Below are 20571 nucleotides of genomic sequence, written 5' to 3'. Positions count from 1 at the left end.
ATGAGAAATTTAGCATGATAATGAATATATATGCTACATGGTAATGCTGGCATATTTGTCTGAGACAATGGGCTCTATTTTGGCGCAAACGCACCAAGAGCATGTCTGAATCCACTTTTGCTAATATAAGGATGGAAAAATCCGCTTTGCACGGATTGGTGTTTTGGGAATAAACCAATCAGAGTCCAATCTCCCATTCCCTTTAAGAGACAGTTGCATCCCGCCATGGTGCATTTGCTATTCACATGGCAACTTTTTAAGGGGAAAAACTGAACACTTCACTAGAGAGAAAACAGTTAAACAGAGCATCTGCAGCACGAGAATGAGAGATATTCTTATTATTTATTTTTTACTTTTGCTCTTGTGGATAGGGAAACCTTGTACACAGAGACATTAATTAGCCTGTAAATAATTAATTTTGTTTGTTAAGCGTAAAGATTTGTTTCAAAATTATTTCTAAATTCAGCTCTAATTTCCAGCAAACGAATAAATGAATAATAATGATGAAGTGTGTTTAAAAAGCGGAGTTATATCCTAATACACATGCTGTGCCCCATATGGTCTAAAACCTGACAGGTGGGCAAATCTAAGCTTGTTTTTAATAAAACAAATATAAATATGATATAATAAATAATACTGCTAATAATAATAACATTATACAAAAGCAATTTGTCACGAATAAACTGAAAAAGTCCCCCGAGATGAAGAAGGCATGAAAGTATGGTTTTAACATTTACAGTTGAAGTCAGAATTATTAGCCCCCCTGAATTATTAGCGCCCCTGTTTATTTTTTCCCCCAATTTCTGTTCTGTTCTGGGAAGATTGTTTCAGCACATTTCTAAGCATAATGGTTTTAAAAACTTATATCTAATAACTGATTTATTTTATCTTTTCCATGATGACAGTAAATAATATTTGACTAGATATTTTTCAAGACACTTCTATACAGCTTAAAGTGACATTAAAAGGCTGAACCAGGTTAATAAGGTGAACTAGGCAGGTTAGGGTAATTAGTCAAGTTATTGTATAATGATGGTTTGTTCTGTAAATTATCGAAAAAAAAAATGTGCTTAAAGAGGCTAATAATTTTGTCCCAAAATTTTTTTTTAAAAATTAATAACTGCTTTTATTCTAGCTGAAATAAAACAAATAAGACTTTCTCCAGAAGAAAAAATATTATCAGGCATACTGTGAAAAATTTCTTGCTCTGTTAAAAATCATTTGGTAAATATTTAAAAAAGAAAATCAAAATCAAAAAGGGGGCTAATAATTCTGACTTCAACTGTATGTAGGCTAGAAAATAATATGTAATATTTTAATAATTTATATTTATATCCTATATATTTCCTTATATCCTATATATCCTTAATATTTTAATTATTTTTCATATGTAAAGATATTTGCGTATTGCTCTACATCTTGAGTATTAGGGAGTGTGTAAGCGAGGCGCACAACTAACCCACTGCGCTGGCCTTTAGACCGGCTTTGATCTGGTCTATTGAAAAGTCTATTAAAGTTTCTCAATAATAGTAATGTGCCAGCGATGCGCCTCAAAACGCCTCCTTTTTTAGACTAGAAGGCCTATGTGTGCACATATGAGCGCAAATGCATTTGCTATTTAAACAGCGTGGTGCAAAATGTAAAAAACGACTCTTGCGTCAAGCTGAAACTAGCAAACAACAATTGCGTCGTGCCTTGCGCCACATTGCGCCGGGTGTATGATAGGGCCCTATAACACAGTGAAGCTACAAACATAGCATTCACATTTAAGCCTGGTTTATACTTCTGGGTCAAGTGATTGGCGTGAGCCATGGCGCATGCAACGCGCGTAGCTGTGCATTTATACTTCTGCGTGCTGTTTCTGTTGTTCTGCAATAACAGAACCAAAACACTAGTTGGCAGTGAGGTGTTAATGTTGCTCTGTGCCGAGTTTCCTTGCTGGTGTTTTGTTTTCTCTGAATGCTTCTTAAATGTACAAGTGGCTCAAACTCGCTCATTTTGAGGCAGGAACCGGCGGACGTGCAACAACTTTAACCACAAAACAAAATTTACATTTATTGAGGTACAACCTCAATTCAGAAAAGGTTGGGTCAGTGTGAAAAATGCAAATAAAAAAAATTGTCATTTCTAAATTTACTTTGACTTGTATTTCATTGCAGAAAATATGAACACAAAATATTTCATGTTTTGTTTTTTCAACTTCATTTCATTTGTAAATAAACATCCTTTCCTATCATTAAGATATTCCTATCAATATATTCCAAAAAAAAGTTGGGACAGTAGCAGTTTAAGGCTAGTAATCAGGTAAATAAATGTGAAATAATGAGGTGATTTAAAACAGGTGATGTCAACAGGTGATTGTAATTAGGATTTGGTACAAAAGCAGCATCCAAGAAAGGTCTAGTCCTTTAGGAGTAAAGATGTGTGAGGTTCGCCATTTTGCTAACAGATAAATGAGAAAATTATAGAAATGTTTAAAAAAATGTTCCTTAAAGATAGGAAAACATTTGGATATTTCACCTTCAATAGTGCATAACATAATTGAAAGATTCAAGGAATCTGGATGAATTTTGGTGGTAAAGGACAAGGGTGCAAGCCTAAGCTGAACAATTGTAATCTTTGATCCCTCAGGCGGCACTGCATCAAGAATCGTCATTTATCTATATGTGATATTACCACATGGGCACAGGATCACTTGGGCAAACCTTGGTTAAGTACCACAATACGTAGTTACATGCATATTTTATCAACACAACGCAAAATCACATGCTGCACACATTACAAAGTCCTGGCTGTGGAGGAAGAGGATACAAGTACTTGACTGACCTGTCTGAAGTCCCGACCTGTCTCCAATAGAGAATGTGTGGTCAAAATGCGACAATAAAGACCCCATACTGTTGCCCAACTTAAGACTTAGCAGGAAGTTTGCAGAAAGAATGGGACAAAATTACACCTGAAACACTTCATTACTTGGTGTCTTCAGTGCCAAAACGTTTTTTAAGTGTTGTAAAAAAAAGGAACGGCAACATTACAAAGTAAATGCTTTACTGTTCCAACTTATTTTCAATGTGTTGCAAGAACCAATATTGGAATGCATGTTTATTTTGAAAAAAATAAAAATCACAAGGAACAATATTAAATCATGTTTGTTGTTTTGTCTGCAATGAAATACAAGTCAAAGTAAATTTAGATATGAAATCTTTCTTTTTTATTTGCCTATTACATGCTGTCCTAACTTTTTCTGATTTGGGGTTGTGTTTAAATGTTAAGGAGTAAGCTCATTGGCTGCTGTGGTGATAGCAACCAATCACCTGCGCCGTGCAGTTGGATAAGCCTCATCAGCTTGTTTGCCCAATAGAAGTTCATGACAGATCTTTGTACACTGCAAAAAATTATTCTCTTACTTAGATTTTTTGTCTTGTTTCTAGTCCAAATATCTTACAGTTCTTAAATCAAGAATAATTATCTAGACAAGCAAAACATATTGTCTTGTTTTCAGCAATAATGTGCCAAAATTAAGTAAGTTTTTACCTAAAACTAGCAAAATAATCTGCCAATGGGGTAAGCAAAATAATCTTATGTCAAAAGGAAAAACAAGGTTGTTTTGCTTACCCCAATGGCAGATTATTTAGCTTGTTTTAAGAAAAATTCACTTAATTTTGGCATATTACTGCTGAAAACAAGGCAATATGTTTTGCTTGTCTAGAAAATTCTTCTTGATTTAAGAACTGTAAGATATTTGGACTAGAAACAAGACAAAAAATCTAAGTAAGAGAAGCATTTTTTGCAGTGTATTTATCCTGAACTTTGATCTTTAAAACTTTGCTAAACATTTACATTCACTAAAAACAATTAAAATACACACTACAGGTCATATACAAAAAAATTATAATAGTGGCATACTGTCATTTCAACTGTTGTAAAGGCTTACCCGGCTGGTGTCGATTCCAGTTGGTGTAGGTGAGGGGTGTTGTTGAGCCATTCTGAGTCAGCCAGCGATACTCTTCTGTTCTGTTCAGGTCTTGTAAAGCTGTCCAATAGTATTGAGAGTCAGAGCCTCCCATTTCACTGATCAGACTTTTTAGAAAGGCCTGCTCAAACCTGCCGCAGAAAAAAATACAAAGTCCAATTGTGATTCTCCTGAGATGTGAATATCTTAAAGAGCCCCTATTATGGGATTTTGAGAATGACCTTCCATGTAGTGTTTAACACAGCTCTAATTGAATAAAAGAGTCGACTCCTAGTACTTCTAATGAATCGTCTTGATAACGAGTCTTTAGCTATTACGGCGTGATGTGGATATGAAACTTAAGCCCCGCCCAGTTGTTGCACGCGCAAACACGGGAAAATTTATACCTGCTTTCCTGCCCACAAGCACAGTACACAAAGAAAAAGAGGCTAGACACACACTGTAGCAGACGCCTGTTGAATCAACGCTGTGCTCAGCTGTATATAATTGGAAGTGTGGGGGATGGGGTGTGGGGGTTATGTTTGGGGTGAGGCATCTGAATAACAGGCCCGGAGTAAGCTGAACTGGTGCTCTAGGCAAACGATGATCATGCCACCATCAACCCAAAAGTGAAAAAGTGACCGTTTCGCAGATAAAAGTGAGGACCAGGAGGGAGGGGGTGGGTGTCTCAGATGAAAGTGAGGACCAGGGGGGTTTGCGGATGTCGCCAGGCCCTGATAACACTGGTGAGAACCAGGTACTGTGTACTATTGTGTTAGTAACTACTATGAAGCGTGTTTCGGTGTTTCGGGCGGCCACTGCAATCGGATCCCATGCCAATGTTGGCGACCACAGTTGGGTTCCAACGACGGTACGAAAACAGAGGGGTGAGGGGTTAAAATTACAGGAGTTTTCCGGGAAAAATAAAAAATGGGTGGGTGGCTGAAGATGGGTCCAAAATACGTGAGACTCCCGGGAAAAACAGGAGTGTTGGCAGGTATGCTCACACATACACAATGTACTCTGACTACTTCTATATTGTTGATAAGCTGTGCTGGGCATTTCACTCTGTCTCATGCTAAACGCTGTCAGTGTCAACCAATCACAACAGGCTGTCATCGGTCCAATCAGCGCAGATTAGCTTCGCGCTAAAGAGGGGTTTTGGAACAAATAAAAGCGGTGAATGATTCATATGGATGATAAGGTAAAAAAAAAATGCACATTAAAAGACCATGAAAGTGTTTTTTGACCTTGCATGCATATTAGACTGTTGTTGGAGACCCTTACAAGCAAAATATGACCCCTCTTTGATTATTCTTGTATAAGGTTATTCCAGCTTGGTTTATATTTCTGACGAATCCTCCAGAATTATTTATTCTAACATATAAATGTTTTTTTAAATATGTTTTTCTTGGTTCTCATGACGTTACAGCATGATAATATACTATATACAGTGTGTGAATGAGAGTTCAGAATGGCCACTACTGCCGCGTGTGATGCCGCTAGGGACAAAAGGATAAGCAAATTGTGTTTTAGGTGTAACACCCATTTGCAACACTGCCACAAGAGGGCACAAAGGGACAAGATTTGAACAGACTACTTGAAAAATTAAGATATTACGCAATATTATTTAGCAATTTTATTATCTATCAGTCAACAACAATTTAAGTACAAACTAAGTCATCAATGTTCAAAGTTAATGAGTTAATGACCACTTAATCCTGATCAATTCCAAGATTCTGTAATGTCTTTGTTGACATACCTGCTTTCTATCGTGACAAGAGGTGATTTGCAATAATATCCTTTCACAGCATCCTGAAATGTCTGCTCCTGATCTGTGATCTTATAACACCAGTTGTCCTTCCTTCTCCAGCCCTGCACAGGCACACAATACACAATTAACCATGAACAGATGCTGGAATGCCTTTCTTCATTGACATACAATAAGGTGTAAATATAAAACAGATTTTACTCTGCAGAGTATTGCATGGAATTCGTAAGTAGAAAGTTAGTATTAGTGTACCATATTACTCCAAACTAAAGGAATAATACCAACGTTGCTAAAAGACAATAATCTAAGGTTAGAAAAAATAAGAATAACACTGTTTTATGCATTTATGGGAAAATGGCTGATTATGTAAATCGACAGCTTTGACATTTGGAAGGACATCCGCCTCATAAAACATATGCCAGAGCAATCATCAGGTCATTCCGCTGTGGCGAGTCTGGTGACCTCTGATAAATTAGGGACTAAGCAGAAGGATAGTAAATGAGTGAGTGGGTAAACTTGGATAATAAAAACAATTTTACTTCAGAAAAAATGCTTTTTTTAGAAAAATTATTGATAATTTTGTCACAAATATAATTGAGTCCATGGCACTAGGAGTGTTCTGGTATAAGTCTCTGACTGTATGATAACCTTGGATAAAATTATCACGGTTTCGTATTGTAATTACTGCTCTAAAATATATTCTTTTAAAATGTCTGGGGGAAAAAACTAAAACTTTTTCTCCTTTCAACACAAAATATTTTATTTTGAGAAACATTTAAAATATTTTTGAGCAGTAAACACGTCAGGCTAAATAATTAAAGTGACTCATTGACTTCTGCTGACTTCATTAGTTTCAAAAACACAGATTTCTTTACAATTTACAATGGCATTTTTGAAAATATTTCTAGCTGGAGATACTGTTGTCCTAAAAAACTAAAAAAAAATGTAAATAAAAAATTGTACATATACCGTAGGAACAGTATAGCAGAACATTTTGTCAGTTTTAAAACCTTGACTTTTCCAAACCACAGTATATATTGAAAACGATTATTGTCCCATGCCTACATGGCACATGAGAAAAGAGTCATTGACTGTCACACAACTTCAACAGATATTACTATATAAATACATTTTCCACAGTAGCGAAAAAAATATTATGGAAGTCAATAAATGCATGAAGCCAGCATTCTTCAAAATATCTTCTTTTTGTGAAAGAAACTCATATTGCTTCTGAACAAGTAAAGGGTGAATCAATGACTGCAGAATGGGTGAACTATCCCTTTTAACACATTGTATGCTTTCTCCAATGTTAAAGATGGACCGTGGTATGTAATAAGCCACCAATAATAATACCATCTCTCATAACATTAGTACAGCATTTTCTGTAATACAAATAGCTGTTTTTATCATCTGAAAAAGTGTTCAAAACATGCACAATATCAACAAACCAGACACTAATGTTTAAGTTTATTTATAAAAAGCATTTCACACTTTTTTTTTTTTTTTTTTGCAGGTAATGCAATATTTCTGGAAAACACAGTAAGCCTAATTATACAACATATATAGAAAAAAATATTGCATTGATCTTAATATACACATTCAATTTGGGGAGCAGCTTTAGCCCTTAAATCTCTGGTGGCATCTGGCTGTGTTTTCACACCTGTCCTCCATTAACCCTCAACCCAAAAGCCTTATGCATTAACCTTCAAATAACCTGACCCAGACTTAAACAAACAGCATCAAAACAGCAGCCGGACAGCAGATTCTGAACTTTGTAAGATGAAACTTGATATGAAAGTAGATATTTTAAGCTGATTCTCAATTTTAAGTTTAAAAATTTATATAAAAGATAATGGATATTGTGGATATTTGTGGATATTTTGTGCACACAACACACACACACACACACACACACACACACACACACACACACACACGCACACACAAAATCACCATATTAAATGCTTTTGCCTTTTTCCGTAAACACACAATAGACAAAAGGTTGTCTTTTACGTTATGTGTGGGTGTGACACATACGGCACATGTGCATTTCTGTAAAGTGGCCTTTATGAAGCAGGTCATAATCATCATGTTTGTCTCTGTTTGTTTCATAGCCAGTAAAAGCAGAAAGAGAGCGTCAGAAGAGATCTGAATCAGTTTGTTGTTCTCCAACTGTGACCTGCTGTCACCCTGGCTGATGGCCACTCCGTCCCCCAAACACACGGCCTGTCTGCCCTCCTCACCCTCCACACAAAGCCCAGCTCAAACACAGCCCATCAGAAACACAGGAACACAGATGGAATGAGAGTGCTGGTAATGAGATTTTCAAGATTTTTTTTGTCATAGTTAGATCTGGTTTAGAAAAACCTTTAATTAAGATTTCCATATATTCATTCATTTTCTTGTCGGCTTAGTCCCTTTATTAATCCGGGGTTGCCACCGCGGAATGAACCACCAACTTATTCAACAAGTTTTTACGCGGCGGATGCCCTTCCAGCCGCAACCCATCTCTGGGAAACATGCCTTCACACACACACACACACTCATACACTAACAACAATTTAGCTAACCCAATTCACCTGTACCACATGTCTTTGGACTGTGGGGGAAACCGGAGCACCCGGAGGAATATTACCACACAATGTTTTTTAAATAAGATCTGTGTGTTTGCAACTGGTTTGAGGAATATTTTGTGGTTTGTTGTTCATGATGAACTTTAATTTTGAATTTTGATCATAACCCTTGTGTATTGTTCAAATTTACTACCCCTTCGATATGTTGTTGGCCGTTTTTGCCCCATTGACTTCTATTATAATGATATTTTTATTTATAATGTAATTTATAATGATCAAATAATCATCTATCCTTGATTGTTGGTGGTTTTCCCTGTTGGGAAGTAATTTTTTTTACTGTTAATCACTGGTTGGCACCATTAACCCTTTAGATAGGCCTGTGCAAAAACGTTTTTGGCAAAACTTTTATACAGAGTTCTTTGGAGTAAAATAGTAAACTATAGTGTCAATGCATAAATACACTTACTATGTAGACCAGGGCTCACCAAACTTGTTCCTGGAGGGCCGGTGTCCTGCAGATTTTAGCTCCAACCCTAATCAAACACACTTTAACAAGCTAATTAAGGTCTTACTAGGTATACTTGAAGTACACATGCAGGTGTGTTGAGGCAAGTTGTAACTAAACCCTGCAGGGACAACGGCCCTCCAGGACCGAGATTGGTGACCTCTGATGTAGACTATGGCAGCATGGTGGCACAGTGGGTAGCACAACCGCCTCACAATAAGAAGGTCGCTGGTTCGAGCCCCTGCTGGGGTTAGTTGGCATTTCTTTGTTGAGTTTGCATGTTCTCCTCGTGTTTGTGTTGGTTTCCAAAAATGTGGTATAGGTGAATTGGGTAAGCTAAAACTGTCCGTAGTGTATGTGTGAGTGAATAAGTATCTATGGATGTTTCCTAGTGAGGGGTTGCAGCTGAAAGGGCATCCGCTGCGTAAAACATATGCTGGATAGGTTGGCGGTTCGTTCCACGGAAGCGACCCCAGATTATTAAAGGGATTAAGTCGAAAAGAAAATGAATGAATATTTACTAGGTTTTGAGAGCTGATGTGCCATTTAATTCCATATACTGTAAAAGCCAGAAACTAAGCTTTTTTGCACTGCAACTGATAGTCAACAATAGAAATGACAGTTTGTACCTCTTCCCAACAAGATAAACCACCAACAACCAAGAAAGCATGATTATATGGTATCTTGGCTTTGCAATCAAACATGTTGTTATAATATATATATATATATATATATATATATATATATATATATATATATATATATATATATATGTATATATATATATATATATATGTATATATATATATATATATATATATATATATATATATATATACATATATATGTATGTATATATATATATATATATATATATATATATATATATATATGTATATATATATATATATATATATATATATATATATATATATATATATATATGTATATATATATATATATATATATATATATATATATATATATATATATATATATATATATATGTATATATATATATATATATATATATATATATATATATATATATATATATATATATATATATATATATATATATATATATATATATATATATATATATATATGTATATATGTATATATATATATTATAATGGAGCAAAAACAGCCACCAACATAATGAAAAGCTAGCAAATTTGCCCAGAATGTACAGTTGAGTTTTTTTTTTAAAGCATTTTCCAAAAATATGTGTCAAAATAAGATTTGTCACCAAATATCATTCCATTTTCTGAAACATAGAGAAGGTTGAGGCCAATTTAAGACTCAAAATCACCTCAAGAGTGGATGAAAACAACCAAAACACACAAAGGTTAAAGACAGAGTAGGTGATTTAGTTAAAAAAATGGTGTGCTGGTTAAAAAGTCTATTCAAATCTCAATAGCGCTCATTAAGTTAAGTGGTCTAAATGTATTTCTTTTGTCTGTGAAAGCTGTATGACCCCAAAAAATAATGATAATAAACATTGCAATAGGCTGTCCTATCTGCCTGTCAAGAAGTGGATTTGCATTCCTCTGCACACCCTGTCGCGTTAACAGGTCATGTCAACACTGCATTCCCAAATTTCCTAAATTTCCCACTATGCAGGTTGACAGATCACATGACACTGAAGAAGCTGATAATATCTCCGCTCTTCAAAAAACAGTTGTGCAGTCTTGCTTTTAACTCCAACTGCCAGTGCATTAAAAAAACACTGTGAACACAGCACTTCATCACAGTGCTGCGGTTCTAAAAATGCAGTGGTCTCACTGAAAAAAACAACCTGTAAAATTGTGCGTGCCTTAGGGTAAAATGCTTATTATGTGCCCTTATTATGGTGATAGCGTAATATTATGAGCTTTGAACTGTGATGTTTTCGCACTGTTGAATGAGACATGATGAGGTAATCTCACGTGTTACTTCTAGTCTGTGTGACAGACTGTGTGTGCTCATGTGTTTTGGAGGAGTTGTGGCTTTGGAGACTGAGGATCCAGGATCTTTAGCTTTAGCACCTGCTAGCCTCTAAAATCACCTGCCTTACCTTTAAATCATAATATTAGATGTTTGATTCATTCACAACACTGAGATTGATTTAGAATCGTATTGCAGACTCACAACACTTCCGCTGTGGCTTTATCTGTAATAATTTTATTAGGAGAATTCTAAAACAGATGACCTGTTATTTACTATATAATTTCAGTATCACATATTTACTCATGCTATTTGGGAAAACACACACACACACACACACACACGTGATAATGCACTCATTGCTCATGAGACTGTTTTGTAAATATTAGACAAAATCTCATACATGGGCATTTTTGCAGCAATATCTTGATTTAGTGGCTTCACGGCTAAATTTTTGTTGATTAACAAAATCTAACATTTAAACACATTAAATTTAACGTTTAACGTGATTACATAATGCATAAAGTCAAAATTCAAGACAAGCTTTTGTAGTACATAAATAAATAAATAAAATACATATTTCAATTTTTATTTAAGTACATTTTAGATCGTTACACTAGACCTTTATTCTTCGGCTAGTATCATTTAGAGCAGTGGTTCTCAAACGTTTCTCATCAAGTACCACCTCAGAAAAAAATTGTCTTTGCAAGTGCCACCATAATGAGGAGTATTGAAATACAGCAGCATATTAGGTCCAGTAAAGCAGCTAAAACTCTGTACAGTTCAAAAACGAGGCATATTAGTTCCTAATATTAAGAACATTTAATTTAAAATGTGCTTTTAAAAGTTAAAAATGTAATGTTACTGTTCTTAAAAAGTAAAAAAAAAAAAAATCCTGGTTTATCAGCACCTGAAAATGTTGCATGGACCTCATAAATATAGGCTTTATGTCATCATATTCATAAATAAATAATTTTTGATCATTTATTTAAATATATGTAGCATGTACATATGACATATTTGATTCATGCGTGTACCACTAGAAGGAAGCCCACGTACCACTCGTGGTACATGTACCACAGTTTGAGAACCACTGATTTAGAGCCATTAGAAGCTGCACAGAAACTGCAATTCGGAGGTCAAACAACTAAGCACCATCAAAATTGTTTATGAGGTTAAATTGTGGAATGCTTTTCTCCAAAAAAAATAAATAAAAAAATGAAAAGGCATCAACATTTTGGATGACAAAGCGGTGAGTAAATGATTTTTTTATACTGAAAGCGATAATTCAGATATAGTACTCAGCATATATAAGTACACCCCTCACAAATCATTCATTCGTTCATTTTCTTTTCAGCTATTTATCAGGGGTCGCCACAGCAGAATGAACTGATAACTTATCCAGCGTATGTTTTACACCGCGGGAGTCCTTCCAGCCACAACCCAGCATTGAGAAACACCCATACACACTCCCACATTCACGCTCATAAACTACGGCCAGTTTAGCTTCTTCAATTCACCTGTACCGCATGTCTTTGGACTGTGGGGGAAACCAAGAGAAAACCCAGGCCAACACGGGGAGAACATGCAAACTCCACACAGAAATGCCAACTGGCCCAGCTGGGACTCGAACCAGCAACCTTGCTGTGAGGCGACAGTGCTAACCACTAAAACACAGTGCCACCCCTCGTAAATAATTTAGGAGATAATTGAATGTGCTGAAAGTCTACAGCTAAATTGTTTGGATACAGATGTATGCAACAGCGTGTGTGATGTCAGCATGTTTGCTAAAGTAGACCACTAAAATAGTATTTATTAGCATTCATAAAAATATACTACTCAAAAAATAATTAAAAGGGAACGCCTAAACAGCACAACATATCTCCGAGTGTTCCCTCTATTTTTCTGAGCAGTATAGTATTTAATAGATATAGTATAGTATTTAATAATTTTTCTTAAAAAATTTTTTTTGTTTTTTTTTTTGTTCTTTTATTAATATAAAACAATGGACGGTTTTCACATTTTCGGGATTCTCAGCAGCGGAAATCATTATAGTTGGATAAACTTAGAACACCAACCCAAGCTCAATCTGAAAAAACGTAGTCCCGCAGACGTTTCTGGAGACAGCGGAATACGTCCCGGGAGGTACGTACGGCTGCATTTATTTTTTTCAAGCGGACGCTACGGGGCGGTGTGACGCTGTTCCCTTTTGTGCTTGCCGGTCGACCGCTTACTTCCGTGTGGAGGGCTTTCCCGCTGCAACCCGTTTGTCCACTCAGCTCATCGTGTACGTCGGCAGACTTGAGATGCAGACAGGAGTTGACAACGACGATCGGTTTCGAGTCCGGGGAAGAGCAGTTCCAGAAATCAGGTAAGACAAAAACAGAATCCAAAAAATAAAGTGAACGAGTTTCATAACAGGGTGAGAATGTGGTGAAATCCGAAAACGCGGTAAACAAAAATCTTTTCTTATTTTGGACGGCTTTTGTAAATTGTTGCTCGGGTTTAGGGAAGTGAGAGGGCGGGCGGGTCAATCTGTAAAATTGGTTGGGTTTAGGGAAGGAGGAGGGTGGGTCAGTTGATTGGCCGGTCGTGCAGTCAATCATCCAGTCAGTCAGACAGCGGCCTCTGGTGGGTTCACACGAGAACAGTGTGGGCGCAAACAGCACTCGCGAGAGGCATTTGAGATGCGAAAAAGCACACACAGCGGCCTCTCAGAGATTCGCAAAAACAAAAACTGCAGCCGTATGTACCTCCCCTGACGTATTCTGCGGTCTCCAGAAACGTCTGCAGGACTACGTTTTCAGAATGAGCCTGGGTTGTAGAAAACAGTGAATGGGAAAGTACCACATATATATTTTTTGCCATTCTTATTTGCTAAAATAGTAAAAGAAAAACTCAGTCTGAATCACTACAGACTATTAACAGCAGCCAAAAGAGAGAACAATGACAAGTTTACTGTCCTGCTCATATAGATGCTACATCAAGCCTGGTTTATACTTCTGCGTCTATCTGCGTAACCCACAGTGCATGCAATGCGCATGGCTGTGCATTTATATCTCTGCGCGTTGTTTCTGTTGCTCTGCAATAACACTTCAGAAACGCTAGCTGGCATTAGGCGTTTATGTTCCTCTGTGTTGAATTTCTTCGCTGGTGTTTTGTTATTTTCTGAACGCTTCCTTAATGTGGTTTAAACTCGCTCATTTTGAGGTGGGAATTAGCGAACGTGCAACAACTTTAATCATAAGGTGAACACAAAACAACAGTTTCCATCTGGAGCTCTTTTAAAGGAATCCACACTTGTAAACACTCGCACCATTGGGGTTGTAGCTAGATCTGATACGCTTGCGGCTGGAAGTTAAGAGAATTATTTCTATTATTTATTAAATTTCCCATTTATTGTATTTTATTAACGTCTACCCCCACCACAACCCTAAACCCAACCGTCACAGTAACATAAAAACAGTAGTTGTACCGAGTATTATTTAAGTTATCTATTAAATTACTCAATACATTAATTTTAAAATGAATTATTGGTATACAGTGTTATAAAAAATGCTGCTATATTAATGTGCATATTGCACTTCTGGCGGGCCGCATATCCGATCTAGACTTTACCCTCTATCGGGTTCGTGCAGCTCTCACCTCCGCCCAAACTCATCAGCGATATCAAGCTGACCAATCACAGAGCTTGCGCTATGCTTCGGCAAGTGACATTGATGGCCACGGCGAGGGTAATACATCCACGTGTAGCCTGCACCAAAGCATACACGTGAGCTTGACACAGAAGTATAAATCAGCTTTTAGAAACATATTGCATTAGCGGTAGATGTTGTTTTTTATTTTTTATTTTATTTGATGGAAAGATGATATAATGCTTATGACCATTAAATGCATCATCACAGTCTTGTGAAAAACTATTTCGTTTACAGGGCACTTCCATTAGATTATTAATTTAATTTCTCTTGACCTGAACTGTACTGAAACTTTTAAAGGGATTTATTTAAAGAAAAAAAATCCAGACCTGTTTGAGTTTCTTTCTTCCAAATATAAAGGAATATATACTGAAGAATGCTGGAACGCATAGCATTTTTTGGTCCTACCATGAAGGTTAATGAATTAGAAGTCCTTGCGTGTGAGTAAATGGTGAGGGATTTTTCATTTTTGGGTGTAAATTCTCACCTCTGGACATCCTTCATCCCATTCTCCAGCAGGACGCTGAGGAACAAGCCCTGATGCTTTACAAATCGCTGCGTTTTGCTCTTCACACTCCTCGAACTGCCATCTGCCTTGCTAAAACACACACAACGAGACCCTTCATTAAGTACAGATAAAAGGCCGGCACTGTCATTTGACCTTATACTGCTGTGACTAACTAGTGACTGTGCATCTGATCACCCAGGATAAAGCGTTCATGCAGTGACTGTCTCTGAAATCAGATCTTGCCTTTTTCTCCCAGCTGCCGTCTGATTTATGCGGTCAGACACGTGCTTGCTTTCTGACCACATGCTGTGAGCTTGGATTATGACTAGTATCCTGTGACATTAATAATCAGAACTCACCTTCGGGTCTGCGGTAACGCAGATGCGCTTGTCATCATATCGACGTGTAGGCTCCTGTGAGTTCCATGATATGAATTTGACTGGAGATTTGTCCGACCATTGGACTGTTTGAAGTGTGGCCTCTTTGTGCAAACCGATCCACACCTTAGAGTTGGGTTCTGAAATAATAACAACATACTGTGAGCAGTGTAACTTCAATCACATACAGTCTAATAAAACAATATAGGAATGGTTCACAGTGAATTACTAACAGATAATGGGCATTAATTTGCAAAAAGTACACAAAAAAATGCAGGGTCACTACACAAATTAATTAAGTTAAATTTACACATTTACTAAGTGGATTGAACATATACAGTGCTCAGCATAACTGAGTACACCCCATTTTGAAATTTTATCCATTTCTCAGTGAATATAGGCAATGTATTTTAGTGCATTTATATTTATTAATCAGATATATTTATTAAAATAATATTTTAGTAACCAAACATCTTTAGAAATTAAAAGATAATACAATTAAATTTAAGTAATTGATTGCACAAAAATTACAACCTATACAATTTAATTAATTAATTAATTTATTATTATTATTTTTAATTTTTTTTCCCTCTTTTTTAAATTTGTATTTAAATTGTATTTAAAATTGAGAATAATCTCCAGATTTGGCTTCAGTACTGACTAATCTAATGTGCAGTGCATCCGGAAAGTATGCATAGCTTTCCACTTTTTCCACATTTTCTTATGTTAAAGCCTCATCTCCAAAATAGATTAAATTCATTTATTTCCCCAAAATTCTACACACATATTCCATAATGTCACACAATGACAATGTGAAAAAAGATTTTTTTAAATCGTTGCAAATTTATAAAATAAATTAATTAATTAATGAAAAATCACATGTACATAAGTATTCATAGCCTTTGCCGTAAAGCTCTAAATTAAGCTCAGGTACATTCTGTTTCCACTGATCATTCTTGAGATGTTTCAGCAGCTTAATTGGAGTTCACTTGTGGTCAATTTAGTTGATTAGACAAGATTTGACTAGGCAAACACCTGTCTATATAAGGTCCCAGGGTTGACATTGCATGTCAAATCACAAACCAAGAATGAAGACAAAGGAATTGTCTGTAGACCTCTGAGACAGGATTGTCTTGAGGCACAAGGCTAGGGAAGGTTACAGAAAAATTTCTGCTCCTCTGAAAGTTTCAATGAGCACAGTGACCTTCATTATCCGTAAGTGGAAGATGTTTGGAACCACCAGGACTCTTCTTAGAGCTGGACGGCCATATTAGCTGAGTGATTGTTAGAGAGGGCCTTAGTCAGGGAGATGTTCAACAACCCGATGGTCACTCTGCCTGAGCTTCACCGTTCTTCTGTGGAGAGAGGAGAACCTTACAGAAGGACAACCATCTGTGCAGCAATCCACCAATCAGGCCTGTATGGTAGAGTGACCAGATGGAAGCTTTTCCCCGCTTGGAATTTTCCAAAAGGCATCTGAAGGACTCTCAGACCAAAAGAAACAAAATTCTGAGGTCTGATCAGACTAAAATTGAACTATTTGGAGTGAAGGCCAGGCAATGCTCATCACCAGGCTAATACCATCCCTACAGTGAAGCATGGTGGTGTAATTGCTGCCAAAGGTGCATCAACAAAGTATTGAGCAAAGGCTGTGAATACTTATGTATAATATAGGGCCACTTTTAGTATAAAAAATATACTTTTAAATAAACTAAAAGCGTATGCAAGTATACACAAGCATAACATAGTCAAGTATACTTATTACTTTTAAGTAGATGTCTATGAACATTTCTTTCAGTATATTTTAAGTATTAAAATATTAAATATATTATACTTAAGTGCAATGTTAAGTATATTTCTGAAAAGTACCTATTAAGGCACATTTCAGAGTATACTTTCTTATTTTTAGTTTAAAAGAAATAATATAAAAATAGCACACTTTAATAAAAAAAATGCAATGGTGATCAAAAGTGGTCTGACTCAACACTTTAAGACTGTATTTGTGTTTAGCGTTGTCACTTTGTGACTAGATCAACAAAAATCCATTTTAATATCAAGTTTAAACAGAGCCTAAAGTGACCAATATTTGATTTGACTTCAGTAAAATGACCAGCTAACCAAGGGAGAGCAGTTTGAGCAGTACTTCCTGTTGGGACAGGGAGTGGATGCTGACCAGCTCTGCCTCAAGAGCTCTGCATGCACTGGAAGAGTTGTCCCAGCTCGCCTTCTCCTTCAGGTACAGGTAACAGAAACCATTGTGGTCCAGCCAACCGTCAGGACAAATCGTCTCCTTATATTGCCAGTTATCTTGCAGATAAATAAACAGAAATATTTAAAAATAAATATCATTGTGCTGATTAACATTTAAAAGAAAGCTACAATTATTATCTTTTAACATTAACTTCATTGATTAATTAATTTAGCCTCAAATTCCTAATTTGAGGCTTATAGTTAGTTAGTTGATTAGTTAAATGTATTTCTCTCTGTAGGGGAATTTCATTTGCAGTATACACTAACAGACACATCTGATAATTCACATTTGGCATTTATTTCAATAAATAATAATAATAAAAAAAACTTGGTATCCCTACTCTAAATAAATATCCAATTTACTGGCCATCAAGTGCTACTGAGAGAGGAGGAATTTAAAAACTGAATTACTTGAGATATATATGACAATTTTGTCATATTTCTTACATGACTGGGAACACAATATTGATAAACTGATGGTAACAACTGGAAGGTGTATGATAAAGGATGTCTCTCATCATTGACAATCATGATGGCCTTATTTAGTGCTCTTTCTTTGTATATACAGTTGAAGCCAGAATTATTAACCCCCCTGAATTATTAATAATTATTCTGTTTAACGGAGAGAAGATTTCTTCAACACATTTTTAATCGTAATAGTTTTAATAACTCATATCTAATAATGGATTCGTTTTATCTTTGCCATGATGACAGTAAATAATATTTGACTAGATATTTTTCAAGACACTTTTATACAGCTTAAGGTGGCATTTAAAAGGCTTTACTAGGTTAATTAGGTTAACTAGGCAGGTTAGGGTAATTAGACAAGTTATTGTATAACGATGGTTTGTTCTGTAGACAATCAGAAAAAAAATATCTTAAAGGGGCTAATAATTTTGACCTTAAAATGTTTTTAAAAAATTAAAAACTGCTTTTATTCTAGCTGAAATAAAACAAATAACACTTTCTCCAGAAGAAAAAAAATATTATCAGACATGCTTAAAAAAATTCCTGAATATGATTTGGGAAATATTTTAAAACAGAGAAAAAAATTCAAAGGGGGGCTAATACTGTAATTCTGACTTCAACTGTACTATCAATGCCTTTTAGGCTGTAGTTACCAACTTCCCCAGTGACCTCTTCTGGGCCTCAGAAGCATTTCCATACCAACAGATTACACAAAATGCTGCAATACTTTCGATAAAAGCACTATGAACATGATCAACAATGTGCTGTCAGCATTAAAAGACAATATTTTCATTAAGGAATACATTCTCTGTTAAAGCTTTTTCTTTAAGCAGTCATCCATCACACTTAAGTTCATTGTCCAACATCAGACCCTGAATATGCTGAATATGCTTATTTGCTTATTGATAGTTATTAAAGTAGAAGTGGGGTCTAGGTATTAGAAATGTAGAATAAGATATATCCCTTATAAGTACTAATAAACAGCCAATATCATAACAATAGACCACTGGCTAACAGTGAGAACTGATCCTTAAACTAAAGTATTACCAACATTTATTAATTCATTCATTTTCTTTTTTGGCTAAGTCCTTTTATTAATAAGGGTTTGCCAAAGCTGAATGAACCGCCAACTTATCCAGCATATGTTTTATGCAAAGTAAAGTATTGCAAAAAATACTATATTATTAAATTTTGTCCAGACAAACTTTGAAGCTAGCTTGACAAAGCCTGCTGGTAATAATTTATTTAGTTCAAAACAGTTTGAAAAAAGAAAGACAGACAGACAGACAGACAGACAAAGACAGACAGACAGACAGACAGACAGACAGACAGACAGACAGACAAAGACAGACAGACAGACAGACAGACAGACAAAGACAGACAGACAGACAAAGACAGACAGACAGACAGACAGACAAAGACAGACAGACAGACAGACAAAGACAGACAGACAGACAGACAAAGACAGACAGACAGACAGACACAGACAGACAGACAGACAGACAGACACAGACAGACAGACAGACAGACAGACAGACAGACACAGACAGACAGACAGACAGACAGACAGACAGACAAAGACAGACAGACAGACAGACAGACAAAGACAGACAGACAGACAGACAGACAGACACACAGACAGACAGACAGACACAGAGACACAGACAGACAGACAGACAGACAGACAGACAGACGACAGACAAAGACAGAAAGACAGACAGACAGACAGACAAAGACAGACAGACAGACAAAGACAGACAGACAGACAGACAGACAGACAGACAGACAGACAGACAGACAAAGACAGACAGACAGACAGACAGACAGACAGACAGACAGACAGACAGACAGACAGACAGACAAAGACAGACAGACAGACAGACAGACAGACAAAGACAGACAGACAGACACAGACAGACAGACAGACACAGACAGACAGACAGACAGACAAAGACAGAAAGACATACAGACATACAGACAACAGACAGACAGACAGACAGACAGACAAAGACAGACAGATAGACAGACAGACAGACAGACAGACAGACACAGACAGACAGACAGACAGACAGACAGACACAGACAGACAGACAGACAGACAGACAGACAGACAGACAAAGACAGAAAGACAGACAAAGACAGACAGACAGACAGACAGACAGACAGATAGGAAAGCAATGTGATCACAAAGTTTGATCTAATGTTAAGTCAATTAGCCCCTTTCAGACATACAGACCTTTCCGGAAAATTACCAACAATTTTCCGGAAAGGTTGTATGTGTGAACAGGCCCTTTTTAAAAATACCCGGTAAATTCGTTCCGAAAGAGAAGTTGTAACATTACCAGTAATTTGCCGGATTGCTGCGCTGTGTGAATGCAGAAGGAAGATTGCTGGAAAGAGCACGTACACGTTTAGAACGTGCTGACATGAGACGTCTACTTTAGCCAATCAGAACAGTCAGACGCATTCACGTGCGCGCGGTTTATGAGAATAAAAGCCTTTGAATATTTTTTCCAGACACCTTTAGCTGCTAGATGTTAGTCAGA

At 36.4% G+C, this 20571-nt stretch overlaps 1 protein-coding gene across 4 annotated transcripts in view; it reads right to left on the bottom strand.

The window, feature by feature from the left end:
* Positions 1 to 20571, bottom strand: part of pla2r1 (phospholipase A2 receptor 1) — a 95529-nt gene that overhangs the window by 51970 nt on the left and 22988 nt on the right. For all 4 annotated transcript variants that reach the window (XR_012387028.1, XR_012387029.1, XM_073916389.1 and 1 more), the window contains exons 7-11: positions 17426 to 17614; positions 15290 to 15447; positions 14910 to 15020; positions 5712 to 5824; positions 3932 to 4101 (exon numbers count right to left, since the gene is read on the bottom strand). Coding sequence is in view for 2 of the 4 variants with exons in the window: in XM_073916389.1 (XP_073772490.1) it covers positions 3932 to 4101; positions 5712 to 5824; positions 14910 to 15020; positions 15290 to 15447; positions 17426 to 17614 (741 nt within the window). In the remaining 2 variants the exon portion in view is untranslated. The remainder of the gene's footprint in view (positions 1 to 3931; positions 4102 to 5711; positions 5825 to 14909; positions 15021 to 15289; positions 15448 to 17425; positions 17615 to 20571) is intronic.

The sequence above is a fragment of the Danio rerio genome, chromosome 11, assembly GCF_049306965.1.
Source record: "Danio rerio strain Tuebingen ecotype United States chromosome 11, GRCz12tu, whole genome shotgun sequence".
Taxonomy (NCBI): domain Eukaryota; kingdom Metazoa; phylum Chordata; class Actinopteri; order Cypriniformes; family Danionidae; genus Danio; species Danio rerio.
This window is presented reverse-complemented; position numbering and strand designations above follow the sequence as displayed.